Raw genomic sequence first — 27,728 nt, 5'->3', positions numbered from 1 at the left:
TGGGAGTGTCCAGAAAGAACTGAAAAACTGGACAGGACAATGGAAGGGCAGATATGGGAATACTTTGCAAGTACCTGCAGGTGTAAGCGCCAAGGAGGGTGATACGTGGGGCTTGTCTTAGGAGAGGTAGAACTAAGCGAAGCAGAGTTTAGGCTGACCCATTGGAAAAATGTCCTACCATTGGTGCTCCCCTTGATCAGATTCACAGGAGAGGGCTCTGGAACAGGAACTCTCCAGATTTTCCCCCTGGAGGGTCCCCCATATTGTTCCATCAGGAATAGATGAGGTTAGCTCCCCCTAGCATCTGGAATGGGTCAAACCATGGGCGTCATAGTAGCAGGGACTCTCCCATGCTGCAGCTGTCTAGGGAGTGCCGAGGCGGGAAGGAGGTGATCCACATATAACTTATAAGTGATCCCCTCAGAGTATAGCTCTTGAGACTGAGGGGACAAAGTGGGCCAATGAAATCAATGAAGCTGTCAAAGGAGTAGTAGAGGGAGCTCTTGCATGTTAGCTTTGAGATGCTAGACTGAACCAAGCACTGAGGGGCACGCTAGCAGGGAGTCCCACCCAGTAAACGGACTAGTGGGGCGCTAATAGGCCTCAGCCTTCTCTAACTACTGTGAATCTCTTGGGGAAAAATCGTTTCCAGAACACTTGCATCATCCCTCTTCCCTGTCACAGTCATGTACCTCCTGAAGTGTCTGTCTTTCCCTTATGGACCACGATAGCCAGCCAGGCCTGGCCAAGAGAGGGCAGTTTGACTTTAATTTAACTGCCGCCGTTCACTGGTTATTCGTTTGGTTCTTTTTAAATAATTACATGTGTGTCAGTATCTCTCTCCTTTTTTTTTCTAGTTTTGCTCCTTTTTGTTTTTTGTTTACTTTATTTTTCTTTTTTCTTTTTTCTGTTTTTTGTTTTTCTTTTAGGTTTCAGAGAAATTATGTTGAATCCAATAAGCCTCCCTGGACATTCCAAACCTCTTAACCAAGGCATTTATGTTGAGGATGTCAGTGTTTATTTCAGCAAAGGACGTCATGGCTTTTAAAAACTCCTTAAAGGTCCCTGTTCTGATGCCAAGTTTATAGGCTGTGTCCTCAGAGTGGTGGAAAGCAGTGAGCGTGCTCTGTACGGATCAAGGCCTTTTCCGAGCAGGACTCTGCAGCCCCGTCGGTACACATGTTAAAGCCAACCAAAACCTGTGGTTGTCTGTCACCAGATATCAGGGTTGTTCTTTTCCTCCAAATAGTTGCTGTGTTCGTTAAATGTTCCTGCAAGGTCCCACAGCCGCAATGAGAGCAAATAAAGAAAATGTAATCCCCTTTTAAAGGAGTCATCCTAATGACACAGTAAATAATTGTACTTTTGCTTGAAACAACCAAACTGACACAGTTAGTCACGTCCTCCCTGCTTGGAGTTCTCCTTGTGAGCTTTTGTCTTCACAACACCCAGCGAATGCCGCCCTCACCTTTCCTTGTGGCAACGCCAAGGGAGGTCTCCCAGAGCGAGCGGAGATGGGGAGCCTGGAAGATACTAAAGCAGAGTGAAGACTCTTGGTAAGAACAAAGGCAGCCCTCTGCTACCAGTTTTTGCACAGAAAATGTTAAGAGTGAAGATGGGCAGGAATAAAATTCTTACTTCTCTGACAGGAAAGAATATGGTTATTTTTGACGTACAAATTTCCTAGGAGGCTTTTCTTATTTGTGTGTGTTAGAACAGCCCTTTGGCGATGACCATATAATTGTCGTGCTTTGGTTTCTCCCTGCTGCTTGAACGATGAGCTTTATGTGAGGAGTTTCCTGGACTTCGCACATGGACGGGACGTCTGTGGTGCAGGATGGTTGGCAACCTTGCAAGGACTAGGGCAGTAGCCAAGGGGAAAAGCATATCAGACACATGCTGCCAGTCAATGAACCCATGGGCCTTTTTCGTTCCCCTCCTTCCTCACCTTGCTAGAGATTTATTGTAATCCAGTCATGTACACAGCGTGGTCAGCTCAAGGCAGACAAATGGAAGCGGATGAAAAATAAACATTCTGTTGCTTCTTCAGTGGCATAAACAGAAATATTGATCATGTTCTCCGGTCAATATTTGTATGGTTTTTTTTTTTTTCTCTTGCCTTACTCCATCCTCAGCCTCTCAGATGGAAAAATAAAACCTTTGATCCTATCCTCATGAGAAGACAGCTGCCCTAACAACAACTCAGTCTGGACTGGCCATGGATAGGGTTCCCCGTGGATACTCTGGTGCGCCGTGTGTATGGGAAAGGAAGATGTGCTCAGTTACACCACTGAAAACCTATAAAATGAGGCAGGTTTTCAAGGCACTGGGGGTGAAAAACAAAGATCCAGGTTCGATCAGATCGTTTTCTGGCACAAGTTGAAAACCAGGAACTCCCTCCCTCCCCAGTCAGCTTGTTTGCCTCCTCAGTGGCCTGAGACAATCTTTATCATCACCAGCCCTGATAGATTGCTGCCATTGGTGAGCAAGAAGGTTCCCTTCTCAGCCAGAATGGAGCAGACGTGGAAGAATGGGATGTTCCACTGTCATCCTGCCTTTCTCGGGTGTCACAGGTGAACATTCCTGAAATCTGCAGGAATGTTCTCGGACTACACCCAGGGGGTGCTCCAGTGCCCATTCCATTATCTAGCTGCTTTTACTGGTTCTTGTGCATAAAAAGGTGAAGTATAATAGCAGAGAAATGGTGGCAGTTTGTTTTAAATTAATGCATACACATGAAAGGGCAGCTAGGTTAGGATTGGGAGGACTGGTTTGGTGCGGATCACATAAGAACCCCCAATCCAAACTCAAACCGAAGGGTAAAAACATGCCATGAACTTTCCAGCCCAAATTGCAGCAAGAGAGGCAGGAATTGTATGAAGAGATGACCAGTTGTTTTCATTATTTCTGCCTCAGTTTTGCAGATTTAGAAAGTTAGGAGACACTTCAGGAAAGAGTCTAGCAGCTGGGTGCTTGGCCAAACTGAACTCCCCATCTTCTGGAATTCACCCATCCCATTTGGGGATGTCTTGTTCAGGATGAACTGCTCGGCCGCCTGGGCCTCTCCCCTTGTACTGCTCAGGGGACTCTGCTCTCAACTGTGTGTGTCAGACTTAGAGATGTGTGGGCCTGACCCAGAACATTTGTCTCCTAACACCCTGTTGGGGGACAGTAGAATTTGACAGCTCAGATCCATCTTTGCTCAGAAGTTGTCCTCCCTGACCATACGGAAAAATTTAAAACAATTCTCCCCACTGTGATTGATGTCTCAGTTATTTAAACACCATCTAAAAGTCTCTGGTTCCTCACTGCTGAAAATGACAGCCAGTCGCAGTCATTTGCAATTGGTGGCTTTAAGTTGCAAATCTAAGGATTTTCTTTTTTGATTATTGTAAATCATTACCTCATTTCCTGTCAGTGAGATTCCTTCATCCCTGAGCATTCTTATCTTGCCATAACTATCATCTTGTGCTATGGAAATGGGACGGTCCCTTTTTCACAGAGACTATAGGGATGTTCGATGTCTAGTTTCTTAATAAACACTTTTATTTTCTAACGAAACACTTGCATCAGGTCTCTTCTTTGAAGATGTAATAAAGAAAAGATTAGGTTGAGGCGTCCCATACTTTACTGCTTCATTACATGTTTTGGGGCTGGGAGGGGAATTTGCAGGTCTGGTGTGAAAAGTGCTGCACTCTGATTCTTGGCTCTGTCACCCATATTGGTTGAGAAATTGGTTTTCACATAGAACTGTGACTCTGCTGAGTACATGGTGATTCCCAGCAACCCATAGTATTTATCTCCAGTGGCCTCCTTCTCTGGGACACCGTAAGTCAGTGGGCAATTTAAGGGTTTACCAAGACATGCTCCTTAGATATGGGATGGAGTTTGAATGGTGGCTCTTAGCTCTCTGACATTTGCCACAGCTCTACACATGCCTGTCACTTAAGGGCAGTTTTGAAAGTGTGTTGCTGTGGCTGCCATGCTTTGCTTCGAGCTCCTGCTGCTGGCTGGCATGTGCACAGCTGCTCTTTGCAATCCAGGGCACAAGAGCAGATGTCCCAGCAAGGGTCCTCCCTCCCGAAGAGCTAACCCATACTGCTGGCAACTGCAAATGGTGTGTAGAGTGAAGGTGAAAGGAACTTTGTTTTTCTCAGGCTTTTCCCCATCCTTGTCTAAGTGGAGAAATGTCTCCGTTGTCCCACGTCTGTCTCCATGGTCTGCCAGGCTTGGGAAGCTGGAGGAATGGTGGCAGTTGTGGCCACGAGGCTGTCAGTGAGGGCTGTCATTTACATAATGCTCTCACTGTCACCACCCCAACCTGTCTGTGTCTCTGTATGCCTATGTGAAAGAAGGGGAGATGTTTGAACTGACAGCAGTGGTATGGTGTCAGAACGGTTTCACTGTAATGCTCCTAAAAAAGCCCAAGGAAGTTTTGATGGGGAGCAAAATAAGGTATCATGCTGTGGCATTTATCTGCCCCTTTAATTTCCCAAGCTAACTGTCAAACACATGCATTGCACAAACACCATGAGCAGAATTCCACCTGTGTTTTTCATTACAGTATTCCTGTGGCTGGTAAACGGGTGCTGGGTTTCACAGCAACAAGGTCTTGTTGAGCACAGGCTATCGTTGGGCCCTTTCACTCCAGGCCCTATGCCACTGTATCCAGAGAGGAGCGTATATGCTCCTCTGTGGGGTGTGGGCAGGATTCACTATGTCACTCAGAGGCTGACCAACTCACTGCCCATGGGAACTCCCCCCAAGCTTTCCCTGTGCCCAATGTGCCAGCAACCTTGTTGTGGTTCAGAGCCTGTAATGCTGCCAGCCGGGACCTGATAATCAATTACTGTAGCCTGTCAATATGGTCAGTTATGGTCAGCCATCAGTCCACCTGCCTTTGCATTTCCACGGAAGCTGATTTCTCCTTGCAAGTGAATCCTCTGTGACCTCAGTATATTTTGGATACTGTGAACCCAAGATAAATATAGTTGTGTCTTAGCACTTGAAAGAAGCAGCCGGGAGCAGGGAGGGCAAATACGTGTCTCATTGTGCTTGCTAGTGGATTTGGGGTGGGAGATGGGGGTTTGTACCTGGTGGCCAGACACTGAGACTTGTATTAGGATTTCATGGTGAGTGAGACATCAGTAGTGTGAGTTAGTGGCCACGTAATCTTCCATGTGAAATGAGTCTGGTGTTCTCTGCTTAGTTCACACCTGTCAGGATCCTGAACTCACTCCTCCGTTCAACAGTCTGTGTGTGCAACCTACAGACCCAGGCCTGGCAGGGCAGGGCTACAGCCGGCCAAGACTGAGGGACAGGGGCAGAGCTGGGCAGAACAGGACACAGTGGTGCAAATCAGAACTACGGTGCTGGCGGAGCACGTGCAGGAGGCTTCCTCTGTCAGCTCACTGCTGCAGCACCTCCCTCCACTTCGATTTCTACCCAATGCAAGCTGCAGATCTCCCAGGTTAAGCCCTGGCATTAGCAGAGGATAAAGCACCCTCGATACAGCAGTAAAGCTTTAAACGCAGGCTGGAAGGAGCTGAGAAAAGAGTGCGCGAGAGAAATCAATGAAGGGCGACTTCATTTTTGTTTAATGCTTTGAACTGTTCCAGCGGAGGCTTAGGTAATGAGCCAAGGAGTCCTGGTTACCTCGATATTTACTGATGCCTCCAGGCACTGATCAGTGGACAGAAAAGTCACAGGGAAATGAATTCAGGCACTTTGAAGGGGAAATAGCTCCTCTGGTGGGAAGTTGTTGGGTGATGCTAGTGGAAGAGGCTCTGAAGTGAGAGCTGGTGAGGTGGTGTTTGTTCTTTGTGTGCTTTGGTGCCTTTTGCCTTGTTCGTATTCTTCTGAGATCCCTGCCGAGCATTGCCTCCTTCTTCCCAAGGCTCCACACAGGGCCAGCACAATTTCCTTCTGACTGAGCAGGCTCTGCTGTGGAGATCTCCAGCACCTGTCCTGGGTTAGCCAGTTTACACCCATAGAGCACTCTCCCCTGGCTGCTATCCTGGGGTGAGCATGTTCAGCCTCTGGAATTCTCCTGTACCCAGCCAGCGACAGATACTACATCCCCTCCATGGTGCACAATGTTGGCTCACACCAGCTGGTCAGGGGGCAGTGGTAAAACCTGCTGAGACAGCTGAGAAGGTCTTTCTCGTGCAGCCCAGAACTCAAACACCAAAGCAGGAAGGGCATTGTGGATGGCTGGCACAACCTCCCTTAAAATTGTGACACATAAATCCCAGAAACCACTAGTACCATGCCCGTGCCCAAAGGAATTACATCTATCTGCTTAACATTGCTTCACATTTCTCTTCCCTCCACTCCCCTGTATTCCCAGCAAAACTAACTTCAGTTCAGGGACCAGAGAGGCTGAGCTATGGAAAGGGCAAGACCCCCCCCAGCTTCAGCCAGATCCCATCTTTGCTCATTTCCTTCACCCTCCTTGCCTTTGGCTAATTCTCAAATTCCATGGCTTTTTCCCCTCTTGCATCTGCATCCTGAGACCCAGACATACTGTTTAGAGCTGCTGCTCTGCATACAAATAGACTCCAGGAACGACAATCTCTGTAGAGTTGCCATGAGGATTAGTGGTACATTAAATTCCCCAGAGTAACCACTTCTCAGGTCAGCTAAGTATTCAACCATCCATATTCTTTTTGAACTGTACAAATAATAGTTCATATCCATCCATGATGTAACTCTATTAGCTTTTGTGGCTTTATCCAAAGGATGTATTTGAACCAATATTCGGGCATTTAATTCTGTCATATGCTCAGAAATTTAGATTACCCTATTTAGTACTTCTCTTACATAGAAACTGTTCACCATTTAATGCCAGGAAAGAAACTAGTGTCAAGAAGGTTAAGACAAAGACCTTTCAGAGGTTCAGTTGTGGAGTTTCTTTAGTGCTGCTGGAATCTTAGAATGAGACATTTGTCTCCTGATTAAATGTTTAGTTCTGGATTTCACCAACTTGTGTATACCACAAGAGTGGTCTTTACTCACACGAGTTTGGTATGTTTGTTTCCATTCCGTGAGTGATCTCATAGGATCATAGAATTATATGACCCTCAAGAGGTCATCAAGTCCAGTTTCCTAGACTCATGGCAGGGCCAAGCACCATCTAAACCATCCCTGCCAGGTATTGTCTAACCTGCTCTTTAAAATCTCCATTGGTGGAGATCCCACAACCTCCCTAGGCAATTTATTCCAGTGCTTAACCATTCTGACAGGAAGTTTTAAATGACCAACCTAACCCTCCCTTGCTTCAATTTAAGCCCATTGCTTCTTGTCCTATCATCAGGAGTTCATGCAAATAATTTTTCTCCCTCCTCCTTGTAACAACCTTGTAGGTACTTGAAAGTACTTATCATGCTCCCTCTCAGTCTTCTCTTTTCCAAACTAAACAAACCCAATTCTTTCAATCTTCCCTCGGAGGTCATGTTTCCTAGACCATTAATCATTTTGTTACTCTTCTCTGGACTTTTTCCAATTTTGTTCACGTCTTTCCTGAAAAGTGGTACCCGGAACTGGACCAATACTCTAATTGAGGCCTAATCTGCACAGAGTAGAGTAGAAGAATGACTTCTCGTGTCTTGTTTACAACACTCCTATTAATACATCCCAGAATCATGTTTGCTTTTTTTGCAACAGTGTCACACTGTTGACTCATATTTAGCTTGTGATCCACTATGACCTTTAGGTCACTCTCTTCAGCACTTCTTCCTAGATAGTTATTTCCTCCTGCTTTTGTTCACATCAATGGGTGTTTTGCCATTGTCTTCACAGGGACCAGGACTCAACTGGTCTTTAGTCTTTCATAAGCCAGAAGACTAAAGGCAGAGCAGAAATTTAAAACACCCTGTTAATTACATTTTTCTGGGGCTTGATTTGATTTTTGGTTTAAGGCATATTTCAGTTCTTAGTTTGAAAGAACTAGCTGCCCCACCCTGGCAGATTATTATGGCAGATTATTTCCTTGATCTTTCCAGCAATAAAGCAAAATGCCAACTACAAGATAATTATTTTTGAACTTTGATATCGGTTGTGAACTCATAACTGTAACTGTTGACTAATCAGCAGGTGCAAATCCTGGTTGTTCTGAACAAAGCAAAGAAATTAATTATTAGAGCTGGTTAAATGATTCATTTTTGAGCATGGGAGTCATATTGCGACTTGATTGTGGTTTCTGCAAACTTGCAGGCTATTCATAGGGATTGTCCCAAGGTTTCGGTGGATACCTTTCAGCACATTGTGCCTTTTTTCTAGAACAATTTGCTTCAAATATTCCTTATTGTGTTTTGTGATTGGTCCATCATATAATTTTTGTTCTTTGATTGGATGACAAAGTTTTTAAACAGGAAAATGGTGATGATGACAAATGTAAAGATGCTATTGAACTATTACTTTCTATTGTACTGAGTCAGTCACAATTATGGTGTGTCTGAGCTATATGAATGGATATTTCACCCTAGGGATCTGTTTGGGTAGCAGAACTTACCCATCTATAGCAAGCAGAATGAAGCCCTATCTAATAATTGCCCATCAGCTTGCACTTAAACATCATTAAGAGACAATATCAGAGCCAATATTTAACAGCCCTAGACGCATCTTCTGGGCAGCCCACAAATGGGGCTGAACAGGGGGAGTGGGCAGGACTCAAGTACACTTGCTAAAGAACCCAGGAAGAGAAAAAGGAGGGACAGTCAGAGTCTCCCTAGGGGAGTCAGAGACCGAGAGTGGAAGTCGCACTCATACACCAGCATGGCTGAAGGAGTTAACCCTGGGTCACCACTACCTTAGGTCAGATAGCTGGTGTCAGTTGTTTAAAGTCATTTTCTTGTAATGCTTAGTTGCAGCCGTGAAGTAAAATCTTTTTATATTAAGAGGCTGTTAGTCACTGTATCACTGGTCAAAAGTTCCTGAAAGGAAGAAAGGCTAGTACCAGAAACCCATTTGGACCTGCGGGGTGATAGGTAATTGATGCAAGCAGTATTGTGGGAGAATCACATGTATCTACCCTGACACAATTAGGGCAAGAGACCTCATACTTATGGTGGGTGCATTCAGAAAAGTTTGAAAGGGGCAGGAATGCAGTTAGACCTGTAACCATGACTGATGGATAACAAAGTTTTGTAACACACTTTTGGACAGAGAATTGGTGCAAAAAGTTTTGAGATTTATAAATATTTTCCTCTGTGTTTGCAAGATGTCCACATATTCATGAGTGACATGAATACACCTGAAATCTGGGCTTTTAGTAGCAACAAATGTGATTTTTTTTAACCTATTTGACCAGCTTTTTTAAAGGCAGCCTCAATCCCATAGATATAGTAGTAAAACTATGGCTGCCACTTACCCTGATATTAGTGGGATTATTCCCAAATTAATAAATTAGGATGGTCTTATTCTTTGAGTAGAGTAGGTAGAAAATAAAGTCTCCTGCAGTTTTTAGGACAGTTGAAGGCACAGTGTTGTAATGTTGTTTGTTAGCCCTGATCCCTGATTGAAGCCTGTGGATACTTTGGCAATGCTACTAATAAATAATAACAATGAGTGCATGCCAAAACTGTGCCGGTGTACCAAATATCATGACAGGTGAGTTGGTTATACTAGGCAAAGAGACATTTCTGTTCACAACTTCTCATGTGATCTTTGTGTCTGGTACTTACATGCAATCAGAGATATTTTGGACCAAGAATGCATTTGGGTTTTGCTCCCATCCGTTTCTAGCAATATTTTGAGGTCTTTGGAACTGCTGTACTTTCGCATAAGCAGATGAAAGCCAATCTTGAATTGGTGTTCTGTTATCCAATGCCCCAGAGAATGGAGAAGTAACTTCCCAGGACACATTTCCTGATCAAGTGGCACCAGAGAGGTTTGCACATTTAAAAGTGTTCAAGCATAGTGTGTATGTGCAGAAATGCCAAAATGATTCCACAGATACTCATCCCCAACGACACCGCACCTGACTGCATGCAGACATTGCAGGCATTGAGAAAGGCGCTTCTTTAAAGATATATAGGTAAGTGATGAATTTTCACCTTCAAGGAAGCTACTGTATATGACACATTGAATTCAAACCTGGCTTAAATTGACAGCAAAATTGAGTTTGGTGAATCTGATCCCAGTGCATAGTAGACATCTGTCAATGTCAGGAAGCCTCAAAAGAAACTGCAGGGCTGGAACTGTGTGGGGACCCAAATGTGGAGCAATGGGTATAGGTTGCAGATCAGGATTAAGATTCATCGCTAAGCAGCTCAGGACTGGAATAGCAGAGCATGTGTGTGGTGCTGTATGTGGTGTCCCGACCTATCCAACATGTCTTTGCAGAAGGATAGAAGTAACAGTGTCTAATACTGGGTGGTGATACCGATTCCTAATTTTCACTGGCAATATAAAAACCCAAATTGACCTTCATGCTGCTTTTCTTCTGACTAATTCCAGCCGAGTATGTGTCATACGGTGCTTGTTCTATCTATATGATTTCCATCTTGTCTGGGATGTTCTGTTCCTCTTCTGGGAAAGAGAAATAAAATACTAGAATCAGCCTGACTGAGTTGAGAGTCAAGATGTGAACCAGCGGACTGGACCAGATACCTACCTGTAAGTGAAAATAACTGAACCTGGTTTTTGCTCTAGCCCACCTGCCTCCTCTGGCAGGGGATGGTCAGAGACATGGGAAAAGATTAAAACAAACAAGGTCCAGCAATTTTCCCATTCCACACATGCATTCCACTTTTGTGCTCTCATGATACGCTCACTATGAACCCAGCAGGACTCCCCACTTAGCGTTCCAGAGAAGGGCAATGAGATCTCTGCCGAAGCATTTTGGATGAAAATTCCATCCCAACCCTAGAGTCAGAGTTCAGTTGAACTTTGTTAATCTGTGAGTGACTCATGGAAGTTCTCTTCCGTTCAGGATCTTCATCACCAGAGTATCTGATTCTGCTTGTCTTCTAAGAATCCCCTTCCAAACACCTCCAAATCTGGGTGGAGCCTTGTTGGTATGAGTTTCCCAGACAAGTTACAAATTGGCACTGATAGCAGATTTAGGAGAAGTGGAAACTTCTCCTGCCACCAAAAGGGGACACTTTTAGGAGACAGAGGGGGCCAGCAGTTTGAGATGGACAACAGATGGGCCTAGAGCTGGAGAGCAACTGTAGCCTTTCTAAAGTCGGATGGACTAAGACACACACTGCAAGGAACCTCAGAACCCAGCAAACAAAAGACCATGGGCGTGTCTACACTGCAGTGTAAGCCAAGGGTCAGTAGGAATCGAATCAGATGACCTGTGGTAGGGAATCCTGGGCACGAGTATCTACATTTTATGTTAACGCTATATTAAAACTTTTCTAAACTGCGCTTGAACCTATGGCTCTTGTGTCCACTCCGCAGCATGCAGACCCAACTCAAAGTAAGTGTAGCACACAGTCCTTAGCACCCTCCCCCAAAATGTGGTGCACAATGGGAAAACTTTCCTGCCCGCCCTGCATGCTATTGGGAAGCAGCTCGATTTGCACGCATCATGATTAATTTGCTCTCCGTTGCAAAGTCAGGTGGCTCTCTGTTAGTGTGCTTGCAAATCGCTACTCAGAAAGGAATGGGTTAATGCTGACCTGAGCTAACGCTCTTTCCAAAGGGGGGGAGGTGTGGATTCTGTTTTCAGTGGCATGGATTGCAGAGTATCGGGCTAGAGAGGGACGAGGAAGTTGTCCCATGGAATTGTGGAATACTGCTGATACCTGGGCTCCAAGTCAAATGGAGCTGCAGCTACATTGCAAAGCAGTAGAGTTAAGACTGGGTCCTGGCTTAACTTGAGCTTGGACCCTCTAGCCCTGCAGGTTCCTGGCACCCTCAGTCCAAGCCCAGGGCTAATGCCATTGTAGGTAAAACACGGGGTAAGTAGGTTTGGCCCCAGGCTCAAGCACTGGTTTGTGCTGCATTGTAGACGTACCCAGAGTGTGGACTGAAATCTGCCTCACTCATCTCTTTCATTCCTTTGAAAGTGCTGAAGAGAAACAGCCAGATTGAGCCATCCCCAAAATCTCTCTATCAGGCAGAATTATGGGAGCAGTCAGCCTTTCTGCTTCCCTCTGGGGTCCATGTATGATACAAGGGAGAGAGGTCCTAGTTTCCAAACCTCCTGGCTCCTCTCCACCTCCGCTTGGCTGATCCCCTCTTCACGATGAACAGAGGAAGGAATGGGAAAGTCTGCTGATTTTCTCTTCTGTTTTGAATGAGGACTGGCCTCTGAGGGTTTGGTGCTTTGCCATGCTCAGTTCACTTTACCAGAGCAGAGACACCTCATCTGTCTAGTTTTGTCTTGGAAGGTCCATCTCCGTCACTGGGAGGGGAAATGTTTGAGGTGTGAAAGCAGGTCGACGTTCATAAGTCATAGTGTAGTGAAGGAAGTTGCATGGGCCCATGCTCAGAAAGCAGTAAGGCCTAGAGATTGTGTTGATTCTCCTAGATCAGGGACTGGGTATTGAAAGGAGTGTGGTGTAATAAGCTAGACTGGAAGTTACCATGTTAAGACTCTGCTCCTGTGTTTCCTCATTTATAATACAGTATAGGGTGATATAATTCTTAACATCCTTGCAGGGAGAATCTGTGATGTTCAGGGGTAGATATTTAAAAACTGCTGCCGTCCCGTGGGAAGGTGAGGACCACCGCCGATATCTGCTGAACTCTGCTACGACGTCCCCTTGAGGAGGGAAAACTCACTGATGTGATGATTCCGTGGAGATATTCCCGAGATGGTGGGGAGGGGGCATCAGGAACAAGTCGGTTTCCTATGTTGCTAACAGACTGAGCTGGAGTCTTTGTTGATGAGCTTTTCAGGCCTGAGGTGGAGGAAGGCAGCTTTGCCTGGCAAATAGCCACAATGTCAGAGAAAAATGTCAGACCCTGAGAACTCCTTCCCCACCCTCCCAAGGGGAAGCCTGGCTCAGGCAGAGACACAAAGACCCAGGAGTCCCTCAGTCCCATGCCAGGCTGCCTTACAACCCTTAGAATACAGATTCTGACTTAGTTCCGTGATTTTTTTTTAAAAAGCCCATGAATCATTTATAGCCCAAACGATGAAACCAAGTACCAGAGCTAAAGAAAGGGCTGAGGGTCTGAGGCAGGGAACATTCCATTATTTATTGTACTACATCTTGAACTGGCAGCACTTTCTATCCGCACTCGTAACCTTTCCTTTCAGGCTCTCTCGCTCTCTCTAAAGATAACGCTCTTTCTGATGTGCTGTCCGTTTTCAGTAGATAATTATAGCAAAGAAAGCAGGAGCTAATCAGCTGCTTCTCCGAGGGCTGTGGTGTGATAACCAGTAGCTGGCCTTAAAAACACAAAATTATCATAATAAAAAAAAACCCTGCATCTCCTAAGGATCATGTGCAAAAACTGCTCTGAAGGCGAGAGCTCGGCTGAATTGGCTTGGGATGGGGTCCAGGGAAGAGAGGAGGCAGGCTCCAGAATCGATTTTCTCCATGGTGATATCTGGACAGAAAAGGGTTAACTTTGGAGTGTGCGGTTAGTCACAGTGGAAAGATTATTTGACTAAAGGGCTTTTTTTGACGGGTTGGATGACTCATAAGATTGGTAAAAGAGAGATGGAGACTTTCTCTTCTGGCCATTCCCATGTGGCCCACGTCAGTTTTGTGGGTGAAAGCTGTTGCCATCTGTTGGCTGCTTGGTAGCCTATGTGAGTTTGTGAATCATTCTTTGTGGACAGGTGTGTATGTCACAAAACCCATCACTACATTGCAGGAATATCACAGAGGTCAGTGACTGAATGGGTCATGAAGACTACACTGCAGTCTCCCTTGGTCAGGGATGCAGGGGGAGAAGTTTGTACAGCATTTGTCATGTCCTGTCACAAAATGAGGACTATGTGCAGAATGGTTTCTTTAGCACTGCTCACCAGCACTGCAATTCACATGAACAAAGGATGTGTCTTCTAAAGATGACCTGAAGAAAAAGGCATTGTTTCACATATCTGTTTGGTTTTACTTCTTACAACATACAGAAAGACTATAAGGTGCAGTGCTTTCTTGAAAAAGCAGGGATTTTTTCCTCTCTGCTTGTTCTCCGGCTTTAGAAATGCAGGTCCCATCAGCTCTGGTAGACTCTATGATGACAAGAGAGGTAGTAAGATGATGCCTTCTCTTCCTCCTCCCCGCTATTTATTTTAGTTCTGGACATCCAACACTCTGGTCATATGAAGAAGTGGGCTGTGCCCACAAAAGCTCATGATACCATCTACATGTTTTGTTAGTTTTTAAAGTGCTGCCAGACTATTGTTTATCATGTGCAGACTAACTCGGCTACCCCCTGACGCATAAGAACTAAGAGAGGAACAATTAAGTTAGGCTGTCTAAAACCCTTTGCTTTGTATTGGATTTTGTTAACACCTATTTAATTCTAATGGCTGATTAACAGGTGGGATAAATATCATCATTGCTAAAACTCAGCAACTCTACACTTTTAGTTAAGTTGTGAGGGCTTAGAGCTCAAACTCAGTAGCAGCCAAGGGGGAAAAAAAAAGACTTGAAATGCATGATATTTCTAAAGTAGGAAAATAACAAAAGGTTTGACAAAAATCTTTCAGGCTTTCTTTGATCCATGAGACGGGGTGGGGGGAAAGGGATGGAGGAAGTGCATGTAGGACCAAATTTGCAACTTCCTTTTCAGGTCATCTTTAAAAACTTCTGCATGCTGCATTTGGACTAGAATCTAATACAGCAGACCCAATTGGGTTTGTTGCTGTAGCGAACAGAGAGAGATTACAACAGAGAATCTGGGTGAGCTCTGGAAATGGAATGGAAGAGTTGCAGCTGTTTACCTGGCTCGCATGGGTGCAGTGTTTCATAAAACTGCATTGCCCTCCCTCTCCAAGCTCCCATCATGCTTGGCTTGCGCACAGGAGAAAACAATTTAGGAATATTCCATAGATTGCTGGACTTCTTCTTTGTCAACTGCAGATTTATTCTCACTTGTTCCCTTATATAGAAGTTTGGTGCAGAAGAAAATTCTAGCATCTAGCCTTAACTGGGGGGTTAGGTGCCAGTTTCTTAAGGGAAAATATTTTCCTCCTTCCACCAAGATCTTCCTGTGATGCTAAGTGTACAAATGGCAGAAGCACACTACCTTAAACTCAGTGAAGCAAAAGTGCATGGGCTGGGGAGGAGCATGCCATGAATATACAGAGACATATTGAATTAAAGTCACAATGTAAAAAAATCTGACTTATAGAACGCAGTTCTGGCCTTGCCTGAGCTGAGACTCCTTATCATGATGAATATTAAAGACTCCTTAGCAGACTAACCTGAGATCCTTAACTCATTTCATTTTTGAATACCTAATCTCTGCACTTCCATCTGAAGACCAGCAATGGGGCAGAGGCAATAGGCACTTTACTATCTATCGCTTATTAAGAGGTTTAACAAGCTTGGCTAATTACAACGGACTCAAGGATTTTCTACCTCATGAAAACTGTCCCTGTTTGTTTGTGTAATGCTTTAATACCGTAACACTCCAATTAAATGTGTGCGTATGTGTGCTCGCACAGCTTAACATACAGTGGGGATTTCAGGGAGACATGGGAAGCCTGTCATATCAACCCTGGCGGCTCTGGAGAAATGTTTGTGTATTTACTGTCTGAGATCACATGCAAATTGGAGCACTCCCACAGCAGCACAGAACTCCAAATAAACAATGCGCTTTTCCATGAGACCCCAGCAAATGCAGCACAGCAGTTGGGTTGGGCTTGGTTTTTGTTTTGTTTTTCCCCAAAAATGGCTAATCCACTGAAGTTCCATTGGATGCCCCTTGAAGTATTTTAGAATTTGTTCTCACCCTGTTGCTGAAAATGTCCTCCCCCCTTCTTTCCTCCTCTTTCTTGATTTGCTTGGCAGCCACGTACTCTGACCTGTGGCCTCTCCCCGTTGATTTTCTTGAGATGTGGGTCCTTGTTTGTAAAGTGCCTAGCACAGTGTTGAGCCACGTAAATAATAAATGATGGATGGTAATGTCACGAACAGTTGATTGTAACATAAGTGCAGAAACTGGGCTAGAGCAGACAACTGAAGGCAAAGGTAAAAGCTTCCTTCCATGCACAAACATTTCAGCCAAGGGGGAAAAAAATGATGGGACTGGGACGGGGGATGGGAGGAAATAACAATTGAAGGGAAATGCACCAGCTATGATAAATGCAATTGAAATTGAAGAGTATCTAGGAGCCAATGCTTATATTCTCCTCAGAACTGAAATGCTGAGGAAGGTCTGCAGAAAGGGCAGCCACACAAAAACGCTGGCCTTTAGGAAAGCAGACTTTAGAGGAATGCAAAATGAGTTAAAGAAAACTGGCCGGAATTCAACTCTGCCTGGGAAATCCACAGTGGGGAGTGGGAAGTATTTAAGATACTGTTGGGAAGACGGCATTCAAAATTCATTCCAGTAAAATCAAAAGAGCTGAAAGGGCTGACAAAAACCAGCCTGGCTAAGCAGGGAGATAAAGAGATCAAGAGAGGGCGCGGATGAAATACACAGTGAAACTGTGGGGGGAGGAAGACTGGGGGAGTTTAGCCAAACAAAGAGGCAGTGGAAAGAGGAGAAAATGGAGGAACAGGCAGAAGCAGCATGCAACACACAATGTAGGAAGCATTTCAAACAATACCCTGTTTACATATATAGCTGTGAGAGGCAAATCTTTGGGAAGTTGGGTGCGGGGGAGAATTTATTTCACAGATAAGAAGAATGGAAAGTGTGTATTAGCAGTGAGGACAATGGAGAACTGACATCAAGTGATACGGAAACAGAAGCGTTGTTTAACAGTTTTCATTTTTTAAAATAACATTCATCTTTACAGAGGATGAAGGGAAAGAGCTGCCCAAACTGAAGATCTGTTTCTCATGGACACTGGACAAGGGAATATACTGTTTAGGCCAGGGTTTCCCAACCTATGGGTTGGGACCCAAATATGGGTTGCCATTACATTTCAAAAGGGTCGCCAGGTGTCTCCCCTGGTGGCTCTTAAGGAGCCATTCACAAATTTTTTGAATTGCCCTGGGTCACCAAGTCTTCCTGAATTGTCAAAATGGGTCCCTATCTGGAAAAGGTGGGGAACCACTGGTTTAGACGAAGGTCTAGGTGCGATAGTACGTTCACATGTAAGTGAACAAGGAAATAACTGAACCTCAAACTGACATTTTAAATGCTCATCAGATCTGAGACAGTTACCAGGAGCGGGAGGTGGCAAACATCATACAATTATTGACAAAAGGGGTCAAGAGACAAATCAGGAGGCTCTAACACCAGTGAGCTGAACATGTGTTCTGCGGAAAGCCTTGGAAATCATCTTAAAGGATGTGGTGGGAGAACAGCTGGAAAAGCACATTTCTGTGAAGGCCAGACTAGCATGGGTTGAAGCGTTAGGAAATGATGCTTAACTAGTCTGCAGGCATTCTCTGAGGATCTAACTGCCATAATAGATAAGGGAAATTTAGTAGATATAGTATACTTAGATTTTCAGCAAGTATTTGACAGGGTTCCACACCAGAGATTGATGGCTGAGGTTAGGAGTCTTACAGTAGGATTTAAAATAACGGGTTGGAGAGAAACCTGGCTTAAGAGCAAGAGACAAAACTGAGCCATTGCTGGAAACTATTCCAGCTGGAAAGAGGTCAAAAGTGTAATAGCCCGGGGTGCATTTTAAGCACCTCTTGTGCATAAGCTATATGAATGTTTTCTATGGAGGGCACTGATAGCAAGGGGCCAGATTCATCCCTGCTGTAATTCTGTTGCCTTTATTGATGTTTCACCAATGCTGACTGTGACGTGAGATCTCCAAGTGTGCACAGTGACAAACTGGATACTGCACCACGTTGGCAAAAAGAAGGTACTCTGGGAAGGAAGGAGGTCTCAATACTGTGTGCAGCTCTGAGAATAGTTACACAGAAAGGAGATTTTTGTCTGAGAAAATTCAATATGGGCAAAAAGGAGGATACTATGAAAGGAGGAGTGAAGCAATTCAGGTAACCCGAGACACTCTGCCCCTCTGAATCTTTTTCCAGAACAGAACCCCTGACTTGAGATTTTGGTAAAGATTCCCTCCCCCTCCCCCCACTGGTTTTCACTTTGCTCCGTTGCTTTCTTGCTATTTCTGGCCTGTCCAGAAGCAGGACATGCAGGAATTCCTGGAAAGCATGCCAGAAGTCTGTTTGCAGATGAGCTGCAGCCCAATACTGTAGACTCATGAAGTCTGGGTGATGGTCTAAACTGTGGGTGCTTATCTCCACCTGAATCTTTTGGAGTTTGTCCATTACCATTTAGAAGAACCTATGATTTGAGGAATGGTTAAGGGATTGGGTTTCTACTCCGACTGATTGACACCTCTTTTTTTTAAAGTGGCTTTTATAATAGCAGTAAAAATCAGAGTCATTCACTTATACTCTAATGAACATGGCATAGGCAGGTAGAGCATGAAATCAGATTAGCAAAAATTGGCTTCTGATTTACTGTTCCTAAGTTTTCAATTCAAACACTGTGAGAAAACAAATAGCAGGTAAGCTCTTATCCAAGCAACTTAAATAAGATCAGTCCCCGACTAAAGAGGAAGAGAAGTGAATGAGATTGTGGTGGGCCCCATTTCTACTCTAGATAGCCTATGGTCGGCTTTTTAATACCAGGCTGCGTGTAGACTGGCAAGTTTTTCCACAAAAGCGGCCGCTTTTGCAAAAAAACTTGCCAGCTGTCTATACTGGCCGCTTTGAAATTGCACAAGAACACTGACGATCTAATGTAAGATTGTCAGTGTTCTTCCGCAAATTCAATGAGTCTCCCGTTCGGGAAAAAGCCCCCTTGCACAAATGCTTTTGTGCAAGAGGCCTAGTATAGACAACTGAGAACTGTTTTGCGCAAAAAAACCCCGATGACGAAAATGGCGATTGGGGCTTTCTTGCTCAAAACTGCGTCTAGATTGGCACGGACGCTTTTCTGCAAAAAGTGCTTTTGCGTAAAAGCGACCGTGCCAATCTAGACGCTCTTTTCCACAAATGCTTTTAATGGAAAAACTTTTCTGTTAAAAGCATTTGCGGAAAATCATGCCAGTCTAGACGCAGCCCCAGTGAAAGAGATGGCTCACGCATAATCTAAAATTGGCAACACCAGCTTCTGCAGGCTACAGTGACATACTTTCTGGTGCATGGGATCCCTTTTATGTCTCTTCAGCTTCTTATTGTGTCTTAGCTTACTGCAAAACTTGCCCCACAAAAATTCACCTTCCGTCTTCCATTAACACTGTATTTGCTATAGACCTTTCAGCTGAAGGTCTGATTAGATTCTCCCCCTTTTCCCACATAGTACGTGTCCACAACACCCACTTAGCAATCATCCAGTCATCACTCTCACAGTCTGCATTTAGAGCTAGCACTGATCGTTCTCACCTGCTGTAATTCATTGAATCCTGCCAGGTCACCAACAAGAAAAACTATTTTCTCCATTCTTGCCCTGGAGTTTAAGAAGAACCATTAAGGCAGTTTCTGTGGTGCAGGTATTAGCAAGAATATGTTGTTTTTGTTTTATATTTTTGCAATGCAGGGATATTTCTCTGTGAAAATGTGGGCTCTGTGAGGTGTTTCTGATTAAAAACAAGAACCAAGAGCAATGGGTAACAGTCAGCTGGAGGTGTATTTTATTTATCCAGCATTCCAAAGAGTGCTGGGAGCTTCACCAAGAGCAGGGCAGGTCCCCACTTGCAGTCTAAATAAAGACGGGACACTATAGGACAGTGGTTCTCAACTCGTTTCAGTCCATGGACCACCAGGCCAATCAAAAAATTTTCGTGCACCACCTCCTTTTTGAAACTGCGTGTGCTGACAAATTTGGGTAACTCCCAGTCACGCTGGCCCAAAATTTCTCTCTGGTAGTCACACTGTGTAATTTTGGACAATGTTCCTGTGGACCACTGAAAAAGTCACCATGAACCACCAGTGGTCCATGGGCCACCAGTTGAGAACCACAGCTATAGGAGAATGCAGAAAATAAATGGGTAGACGCGGGAAAGAAAGGACAGGGGCCCAACAAGTTCACATGCATCCTTAAATAGTTCTGCATGGATAGCGGTAGATCATCAAGCAGCCACATTTGTGAGGCCTTTTCCTGACAGAACTTGTAGAGGTGCAATAGGGTACACTTCTGCCAAGGAGGGGATGGTGATTTTGGCAGATGAATTCACCTCTCTATTTCCCAGCCTTTGACTGGTCTTAAAGGCTATGTCTACATGACTGAGTTCTTTCAAAATAGCTCATTTTGAAATAACTCCTGAAATAACTATTTCAAAATAGCATGCCCATACTACCGGGAAGCCTAAAATTAGTCCAAGGCAGGCTTCCTTAATATGGAAGCTACGTCGACTTAGAGCCCCAGGGAACTAATTAGTCTGAATGACTCTGGGGAGTAGTTATTTTGAAATATCAACAGATGTATGTCGACGTTAACCCTGTTTCGAAATAGGCATTATTCCTTGTAAATTCAGGGACTATTATTTTGAAATAATTTAGAAATAACAGGCTTGCTGTGTGGATGCTCACCTTGTTATTTCAAAATAACTCTGTAGTGTAAACATACCCAAAAATGGTGGTCAGAGGAGAGTCCTCAAGCTATTCCCAAACCCATATGGCTAAATGAGAAGCAGCTGCTAACCCCATAAGAGTTTTCCCTATTCCTCCCAATAAAATTTTCAGCCTAATAACTGTCCCTGAAATAGCCAAGCCACAGCAATTTTAGACCAGTGTGCTGCAAAAGGTAGAAGGAAATTCTCATGTTTCTCTTCCTATGGGGGCTTCCTCCAGCAAAAGGAGTGGCTGAGATGAAAGGAATTGGGGTGTTGCTGAACCAAGTAGGAAGGAAGCCAAGGAAACCTCAGACAGAAAGGAGGAGTCAGGCTTATTTGGGACATAAGAAAAACACGAGTCCTAAAGAACACCTCATCAAGCCCTAGACTAAAATGTATCAACTATTTGAGAGCAGGGTTAAGGGGGAAAGGGAAGAGAAGGCGACAGATGGAAATTGGGCAAATTAGAGGGAGAGACATTCTAATGAAACTATAACACGAGCCTGAGATCTGTCTTTCAGCACCTCATGTTTTCACTCCACATGGCTTCATTTCTGGAATTTTCTTGTTCCATGAGCTTGGCTGAGTGAGTTGTTCTTTTAACACCAGCCAGAGCAAGCTTTCTCTAGGAAAATGGCCAGGCATGGTGAAGGAGACAGGTACTCAGAAACCCCCAGGAGCATGTAGTGGAAAACACAAGGTTCTGTCAAGACATGTCCTTATAATTAGCAATTGTAGTGAGCCATATAAGAATCGGAGGCATCTCTGAACAATGTGGAACTCGCGAGAGAAAGCTGCTTCTTCTGAGCTTTCCAAACAAAGATTGCCACTACTTCCTGTTTCGTGTCAGGCCAAAAATTCTACGAGAAGAAGTTTTCTTGTAGTCTTCTGGCACTGCCACCTTTGGAACTAACCAGGAAGCATGGAGAGAGCAAAGCGACGAAAAATAAATAGCTACAAATGTTGACCTTCTAAAAAGTTTGAAGTTTATTTGAGTTTTGACTAAAGTTCAGCTTGCATCTTGTTCTTCCCAAAGCCCTCTTTATAGTCTGTGAGATGAACAGTTTTGTGTTCAGTCACCTCCAGAACAAACAGCCTGGTTGAATTCCCACCTCTTTCCAAATTGTCACCCACCTTCAAGTTATCCCTCTGCCTATGAAATCAACCATGCTGTCAGCTGCATGGATATTGTAAGCTCTGCTTGTCCCCCCTCCCTGCTACACTAACACTATTGCCCAAAAGTCTGGGAAGTCAATCTGCATAATGGGCTCTTGAACTCCAAGTGGTGTTGGCAGACTGAAAGCAGAAGTCACCAGGAAGATGGGGAAAGTAGGGCCAGATTAAAATATAAGCATTATAGGTCCATTTTTAGGATACCAGTGTCTGGAGTCAGGGATTGGACTGGATTCTTAGCTTTCATTTTAAAAAAAAGTGATTGGAGTCACCATGGTTACAGAGAAAAGTTTGAAAATGTGACACAAGTGTAATGAATGCAGAGATGTCTGTGGACAGCACGAAATAATATCCTTGAACTGTCCCATGCATCTCAATGGGATGTCATCTTCAAGGCCCATTGCCCAGGGCAAGGGCTGCTAACACTATCCCAGAAGAGGATACTTTGTCCTACAGAAGCGTATGGCAGATCTGTGCATCCCTCCCATCCAAGCAGGTTTCTTGGCTGCTGCTGTGGTGAGTACTGGGGGACTCCCTGCTGCCAGTAAATGCTGGCATCCCCTACATCTGGAATGGGAGGGGTGCCCCTATCATTAACAATGCCATTAACAACTGGGGATCGAGGCCATGGCATGGTCCAGGGGCAAGAGTGGGGTGAACTGGTAGAAGGATGATGGGGGCCCATCCCTCTGCTGCTGACTCCAGCATTGGCGAGCAGGGTCACATGCAGGGACAAGGTGAGGGAAGGTATGGCCAGTTGGGGACCTTTGTCAAGATGTGCATGGCATAATCCAGCCCTGGGTGCAAGTCATGCTGGGAGGAGCTATGGAAGCCGCACCTTAGCTTAGGGCTGGGCAAGATGTGGCCTGGTGGCTGGATCTGGCCCGCCTTACATGTTGATCCGGCCCATGGATGGCATCTGGCCGCTTTCTATTTATATCCTGCTGCCCATGCCACTACATTTCCAGGTGATGGCTCAGGCAGCCAGTTCCTATTTTAACAGCTCCCAGCTCTCAGTTGTGTTCAGCCCCCCCCCCCCTCACCCAGCAGGGGCCAGAGCCGCGAGACCTTTAAATAGCCACAGCAATCACGGGCTGCTGCCAAGCAACGTAGTAGCAGCGGGACTGGGAGCCAGGAGCCCTTTGCTGTGATTTTAATGTAAAGCCCCTGAGAATTCTGGGGGAGGCTAGTCCCCAGCCCCACCCCTTCCGCCCCACACCCTGCCCCTTCCAGGGTGGAGTTGGCCTGTGACCACATACCAAAATTCATTAAACGTCCCCCCACTCTCCCGCAAACATCATTGCTCACCCCTGCCTTAGCTGTTGCTAAAGGAGAAATCTTAGGTTAGGTTTCTCAAGAGTCAGTCCCTCTTCCATCAAGGAACCAAGCACCAGGTGCCCTGTTGTGGCATGACAGTGCCTGGGTGCCTCTTTGTGTCATTCAGAACAGGTTGCGTGTGTGTGTGTGTGGGGGGGGGGGGTATGTGCACCATCCACCATTAGAACAAAGCTTGCAATAATCACCGTCCCTGGTGGCCAAAGAGGAATGGTTTCCCAAAGAGAATTCCTGGGCAGCAGTAAGTCTTAGACTCTTAGACTACATATATAGTGCCTGGAGGACCAGTCTATTCTAGCATGGCATCTACATGCTAGAATTAAGTGGTGTTTTCATTACTGGGAGCACAAAGAGCTGGAGTGGCTGAAGTTTTGGGGTGCTCGGGTGAGGAAGGCAAAGAGCAGCCTGCGAAACCTCCATGCCAGAAGGGAATGCAGTGTGTGTTCCTGAAGAGCATGTGCAAAGGGGCATCCCAGAAGCTTTGAGCCTGCTGCATAAAGTGGCCGGGTTGCTCACAGTTTTATCGGGATTATCCATCTCGGCAATAGGATGCCGTTAAGTGTCTGATTACTGCATTGTTAAAGCACTAAGTCTGAAATCTGACGACTATGCGGGCCCCTGAGGGAGCCCTCCCGCTTCCCCCTTCCATCACTAACAACCCAGAAAAATGGCAAGTGGGCTCTGTCTGCAGCAACACTTTCCAATCGAGGGAAAACTGGCTGGAAAATCAAATCAACCTGCAAAGTTCCTGTGAAAAGCAACTCTATCTCTTTAAAATCGCCCCTTGTGGGAGGGTCGAACAGAATGGCAATTGCAGCTGATGTAAAACAAACCGTTTCTCCTCTCCGCGCCCCCTCCTGCCAGACTGACGAGACTGAGGGAGGCAGACGCTCTCAGAAGACTATTTTCCTCAATTCAGATAAATTCACTTTTGAATAATGTGTAATTAAATGTGTGGTATTGAATTAATGGTTTATTCTGAGGGCTTTGGCAGCAGGGGACTCAGGGGCCTGGCTGCTGGAAAGAAAACATGCTCACCAGAAAGCCTCCTGTCCCCTTTCTTACTCTTTTCCTCCCGCCCCTGCCAAGAATCCCCATTCCCATGTCCAAGAGCGGCTGGAACGAAAGGGTGAGTCAAGGAGCAGCTGCCACTTCACATTAGATCTCATTTATGCTGCCTCATGGGGTATCTCCCAGTCTCTGGACCAGCACAAAGGTCTCTGCAGCTCAATACCCTCCTCTTCCTCAACCCTGATCAACTTCCTCTACCTCCCATAGGGGCTTGGCTTCTTGCCTGCATGACTCCCTGCCATGAAGTTAACCCTTCATGTGCCAAATGCTGCACACTTAGGAGGAGGAGCCCAAAGCATCACCTAAGCGGAGGCAAAGAAGTTGAGGGTGTCCATGGTACGCTGTAAAATATCCATTGGCTCTATGCAGAAATAGTTTGTGGGAATACATGAAGCTCAGCAGGCAGCCTGGACTTGGGGGTCTGGTTTCAACAGGGAGTTATTTGTAGAGCCCTCTAAATCTGCAGGTATCCATGGCTCTTTTCCCTAGATGAGGATGCAGCTACAGGCATAATTTTTTTATGTAGCACCTTGCAAATTTGTGGCTGTCTGCTTTATATCCACATATGTGGATGTGGATAGTTTCAGCTCATTTTTGCAGCTATGGACGTGAATACAAATTTTGTATCTAGAACCCTGAAAATTTTCAGATATTTGCTTTATATCCGCAGGTATCCACAGATGTGGGTGCAGATGTGGATATCCACAGCTCATTTCATGTGGACGTGGATACAAATGTTGTGTCCGTGCAGAGGTCTAGGTGTTGGTGGGGAGGAGACAATTGTTTGACAATTTAACAAGTTGGTGATGAAGATTGGCACCGTTGCTTGACTGGAGATGGGAGTCAACTTTTTGATAACACAGGAACTATAAGTCCCATGGGGATGGGCTGTGAAGGCTTTGAAAGTGAAGGCAAGGTGCTTCTGTTTGATGCAATGAAGAAGGAGGAGCTAATGGAGGGATGCAGTGTGTACGTGTGGGGGAGGCAACAGGATCAAATTGACAAGTTAGGAAAATGATCTTTGTAGCCGTACTTTGGAAGGGAGAGCACACGATGGCCTTTGTCAAAGCCAGAGAAGAGGATGGCAGCGATTGAGCAGCATGATAAAAGTTAGAGTGTTAGCCAGATGGATGGATAGGAGAGACTGTATCTCTGAGATGTCATGCAGGATTTAGACACAGCCTGGATGGGAGGCTTCAGAGGAAGAGCTGAGTTAAAAATTATTCCCCGGTTACAGAGAAGATGGTGGTGTTATGCATAGTTACTGAGAAGATAGGGAATAAGAAGGGCTCTTCTATGTGCAGTTTCTGGAACTCAGAATGTCTACATACGAGAGAGATGAACCCAGTTTTGCAGGCTTACAAGAGTCACTAGAGATTTGAGTGCAAATCCCATCTTTTTGGTGCTGTTCTGAACTGAGTCCCTGACCCGTTTGGTGCTCATTGTCCAAACTATTTTAGACATGAACTCCAACAGGACGTCACAACCGTGAACGGTATTTGGACAAACTCTCATGTAGGATCTCAGCAAAGACAAAGAGGCCAGGCAAAGAGCTGTCAAGAAGCAGTTGTAGAACCTCCTCCAAAAGGCAGTCACTGGCCAGACTACTTTCTATAACACCAGAAGAGAAATGCAGCCTATTTATTATCCTCATGGAGCAGAAGAACGGCATGTGTTTCTCCAGTGTACACAGGTGTAATTCTCCTGTCATGTACATCAGCTTTACACCAGTTGGCACTATTTTACTCTGGTGATCTCAATGGCATTACTGCAGATTTAAACCATTGTGAGTGGACAGTCAGACCAAATGCAGTTAGCCAACGAGTAATCTTTTTTCATTAAGATAAAAGCCCAAGTTAAAGAGTCATTTAAAGGATTGCTGACTGTAAGGCTTCTTGATCCCATCCTACCCCCATACTTTTGTTGGTTTGAGTATCATGGGTAACTCATCAGCACAACTGATTGATCCCTGTACAATTTGAAATGCACTCTGCTGGCTAGTTACATGTCTTAATTACACAAAATGTAGTGCAAATTCTGACCTTTTTGGTTGATTTTAATAGTTCCAATGCATGCAAGTCACATAGGGCTGATTCATAAGAATTATTGTCACAGTTACTCATGGACGAAATTAGTGAGTAATGAATACATCTGAGAACTTTGTTACCTTTTGGTGAAGAGAGAAAAAAGGCCAAATCCACAGAATAAATGATGGGTTGCAGCAAATTACTCATCCCTAGGGAAAACTGTCACCCATTAATATTGTATGTACAGCACTGGAAGTGTAAAGCAGGCTTTAGAAATACATGAAAAAGACAAAGATCCTGTCTTAAAGAGCTTGTGATCGAAGTCAGGGATCAAGAAGTCAGCTTTAACGTGGGCTTTGAAGAGTGAGAGGAAAAGGGTGATTTCCACAGGACAGAGTGCCCTAAAAGGAGGATGAGGCATGAAGGGGACCCGATGAAAAAGATATTCATTGTGGAAAATGAAAGCAGAGATGTGGATTGGGATGGGCAGAGACCATCAGAGAAGGGCAGGGAACTTGAACCCAATGTGGAGGAAGCCAGTAATGGGATTTGAAGAGGTCCTCTCCATAGCAGGAGACGATAATGATGTACAATAGCAGACAAAAAGAAAGGGGGGGGCGAGATTTCCATAGCTTTGTTCTGTGTTTCCCCAGTTGAGCTGCATATTATCCAGGGAACACGAGCTGCAGAACACAACATCGTTCAGCCAATACATACCAGCAAACTGCCCCCTTTCCATAAGAGTTGAGGATGGATGCTGTGCGAGTCTCACCAATCAATTTCAGTCCGGTTAGAATAAACAGCCCAGACCAGTAGCCTAGAGAGAGCTTTCTGTGCAGCCGTGTGGTTTGAGGCCTGTTCCTGCGAGCATCTCTTTACAGTGCCTGTGAGCCTGCCTAGCCCGGACCTAAAATCTTCATTGTTCATGCCACACTTATCACCACAGTATCTGTATCAACCTTCTGACATACCATAATGTCCTTTGCTTGAAAGATATTGGAGTTGGTAGGTCTTAAAAGGAAATTGGGGGCATGTTAATGGGCATTGAAAACACACAGAAATCATTAAAATGTGAGAATGAAGAGCGATTTGAAAACATGTCAATAATCAGAGAAGTTGCCATGTAAAGAGGAGACTATGGGAGATTCTGATTTATCTTCATCAGATTGTTGCAGTTACCATTTTTTTCCTGCCAACCAGACTGTAAACGCCACATCGAATCTGAAAACAACCAAGCTGGGCTCTTTCTGCCATTGTCGCCAGTGTCAGAGATTTTTCAGGCTGCACAGAGACTCATAGGAGATAGAAAAGCCCTGTTGGCTCATCTAGTCCGTCTCTGGAGGGCTGGTGCAGGACTGACCCCTTCAGGACATGCTGGGCTGATGCGTGAGGAACAGCTGAATTCAACAAGCTGTATGGGTTCCGCAAGGCTAGTAACAGTCAAATAGCAGTAGGTGTGACTCAGAGATACAGGGGAAAAGAGATGGGGCATAGCA

At 45.0% G+C, this 27,728-nt stretch overlaps 1 protein-coding gene across 5 annotated transcripts in view; it reads left to right on the top strand.

Moving 5' to 3' along the window:
• NTRK3 (neurotrophic receptor tyrosine kinase 3) overlaps nucleotides 1–27,728 on the top strand; it is a 386,176-nt gene that overhangs the window by 269,862 nt on the left and 88,586 nt on the right. The window contains exon 13 of one of the 5 annotated variants that reach the window (XM_075897048.1): nucleotides 930–16,166. The exons of the other annotated variants lie outside the window; for them this stretch is intronic. Coding sequence (XP_075753163.1) covers nucleotides 930–1,048 — 119 coding nt within the window. The 3' untranslated portion in view covers nucleotides 1,049–16,166. Of the gene's footprint in view, nucleotides 1–929; nucleotides 16,167–27,728 lie in introns of those variants that run through there. 5 annotated transcript variants of the gene reach the window in all.

The sequence above is a fragment of the Pelodiscus sinensis genome, chromosome 14 (assembly GCF_049634645.1).
Source record: "Pelodiscus sinensis isolate JC-2024 chromosome 14, ASM4963464v1, whole genome shotgun sequence".
In the NCBI taxonomy this organism is placed as follows: Eukaryota; Metazoa; Chordata; order Testudines; family Trionychidae; genus Pelodiscus; species Pelodiscus sinensis.
The sequence above is the reverse complement of the archived record's forward strand: the minus strand, read 5'-3'. Positions and strand labels throughout refer to the sequence as shown.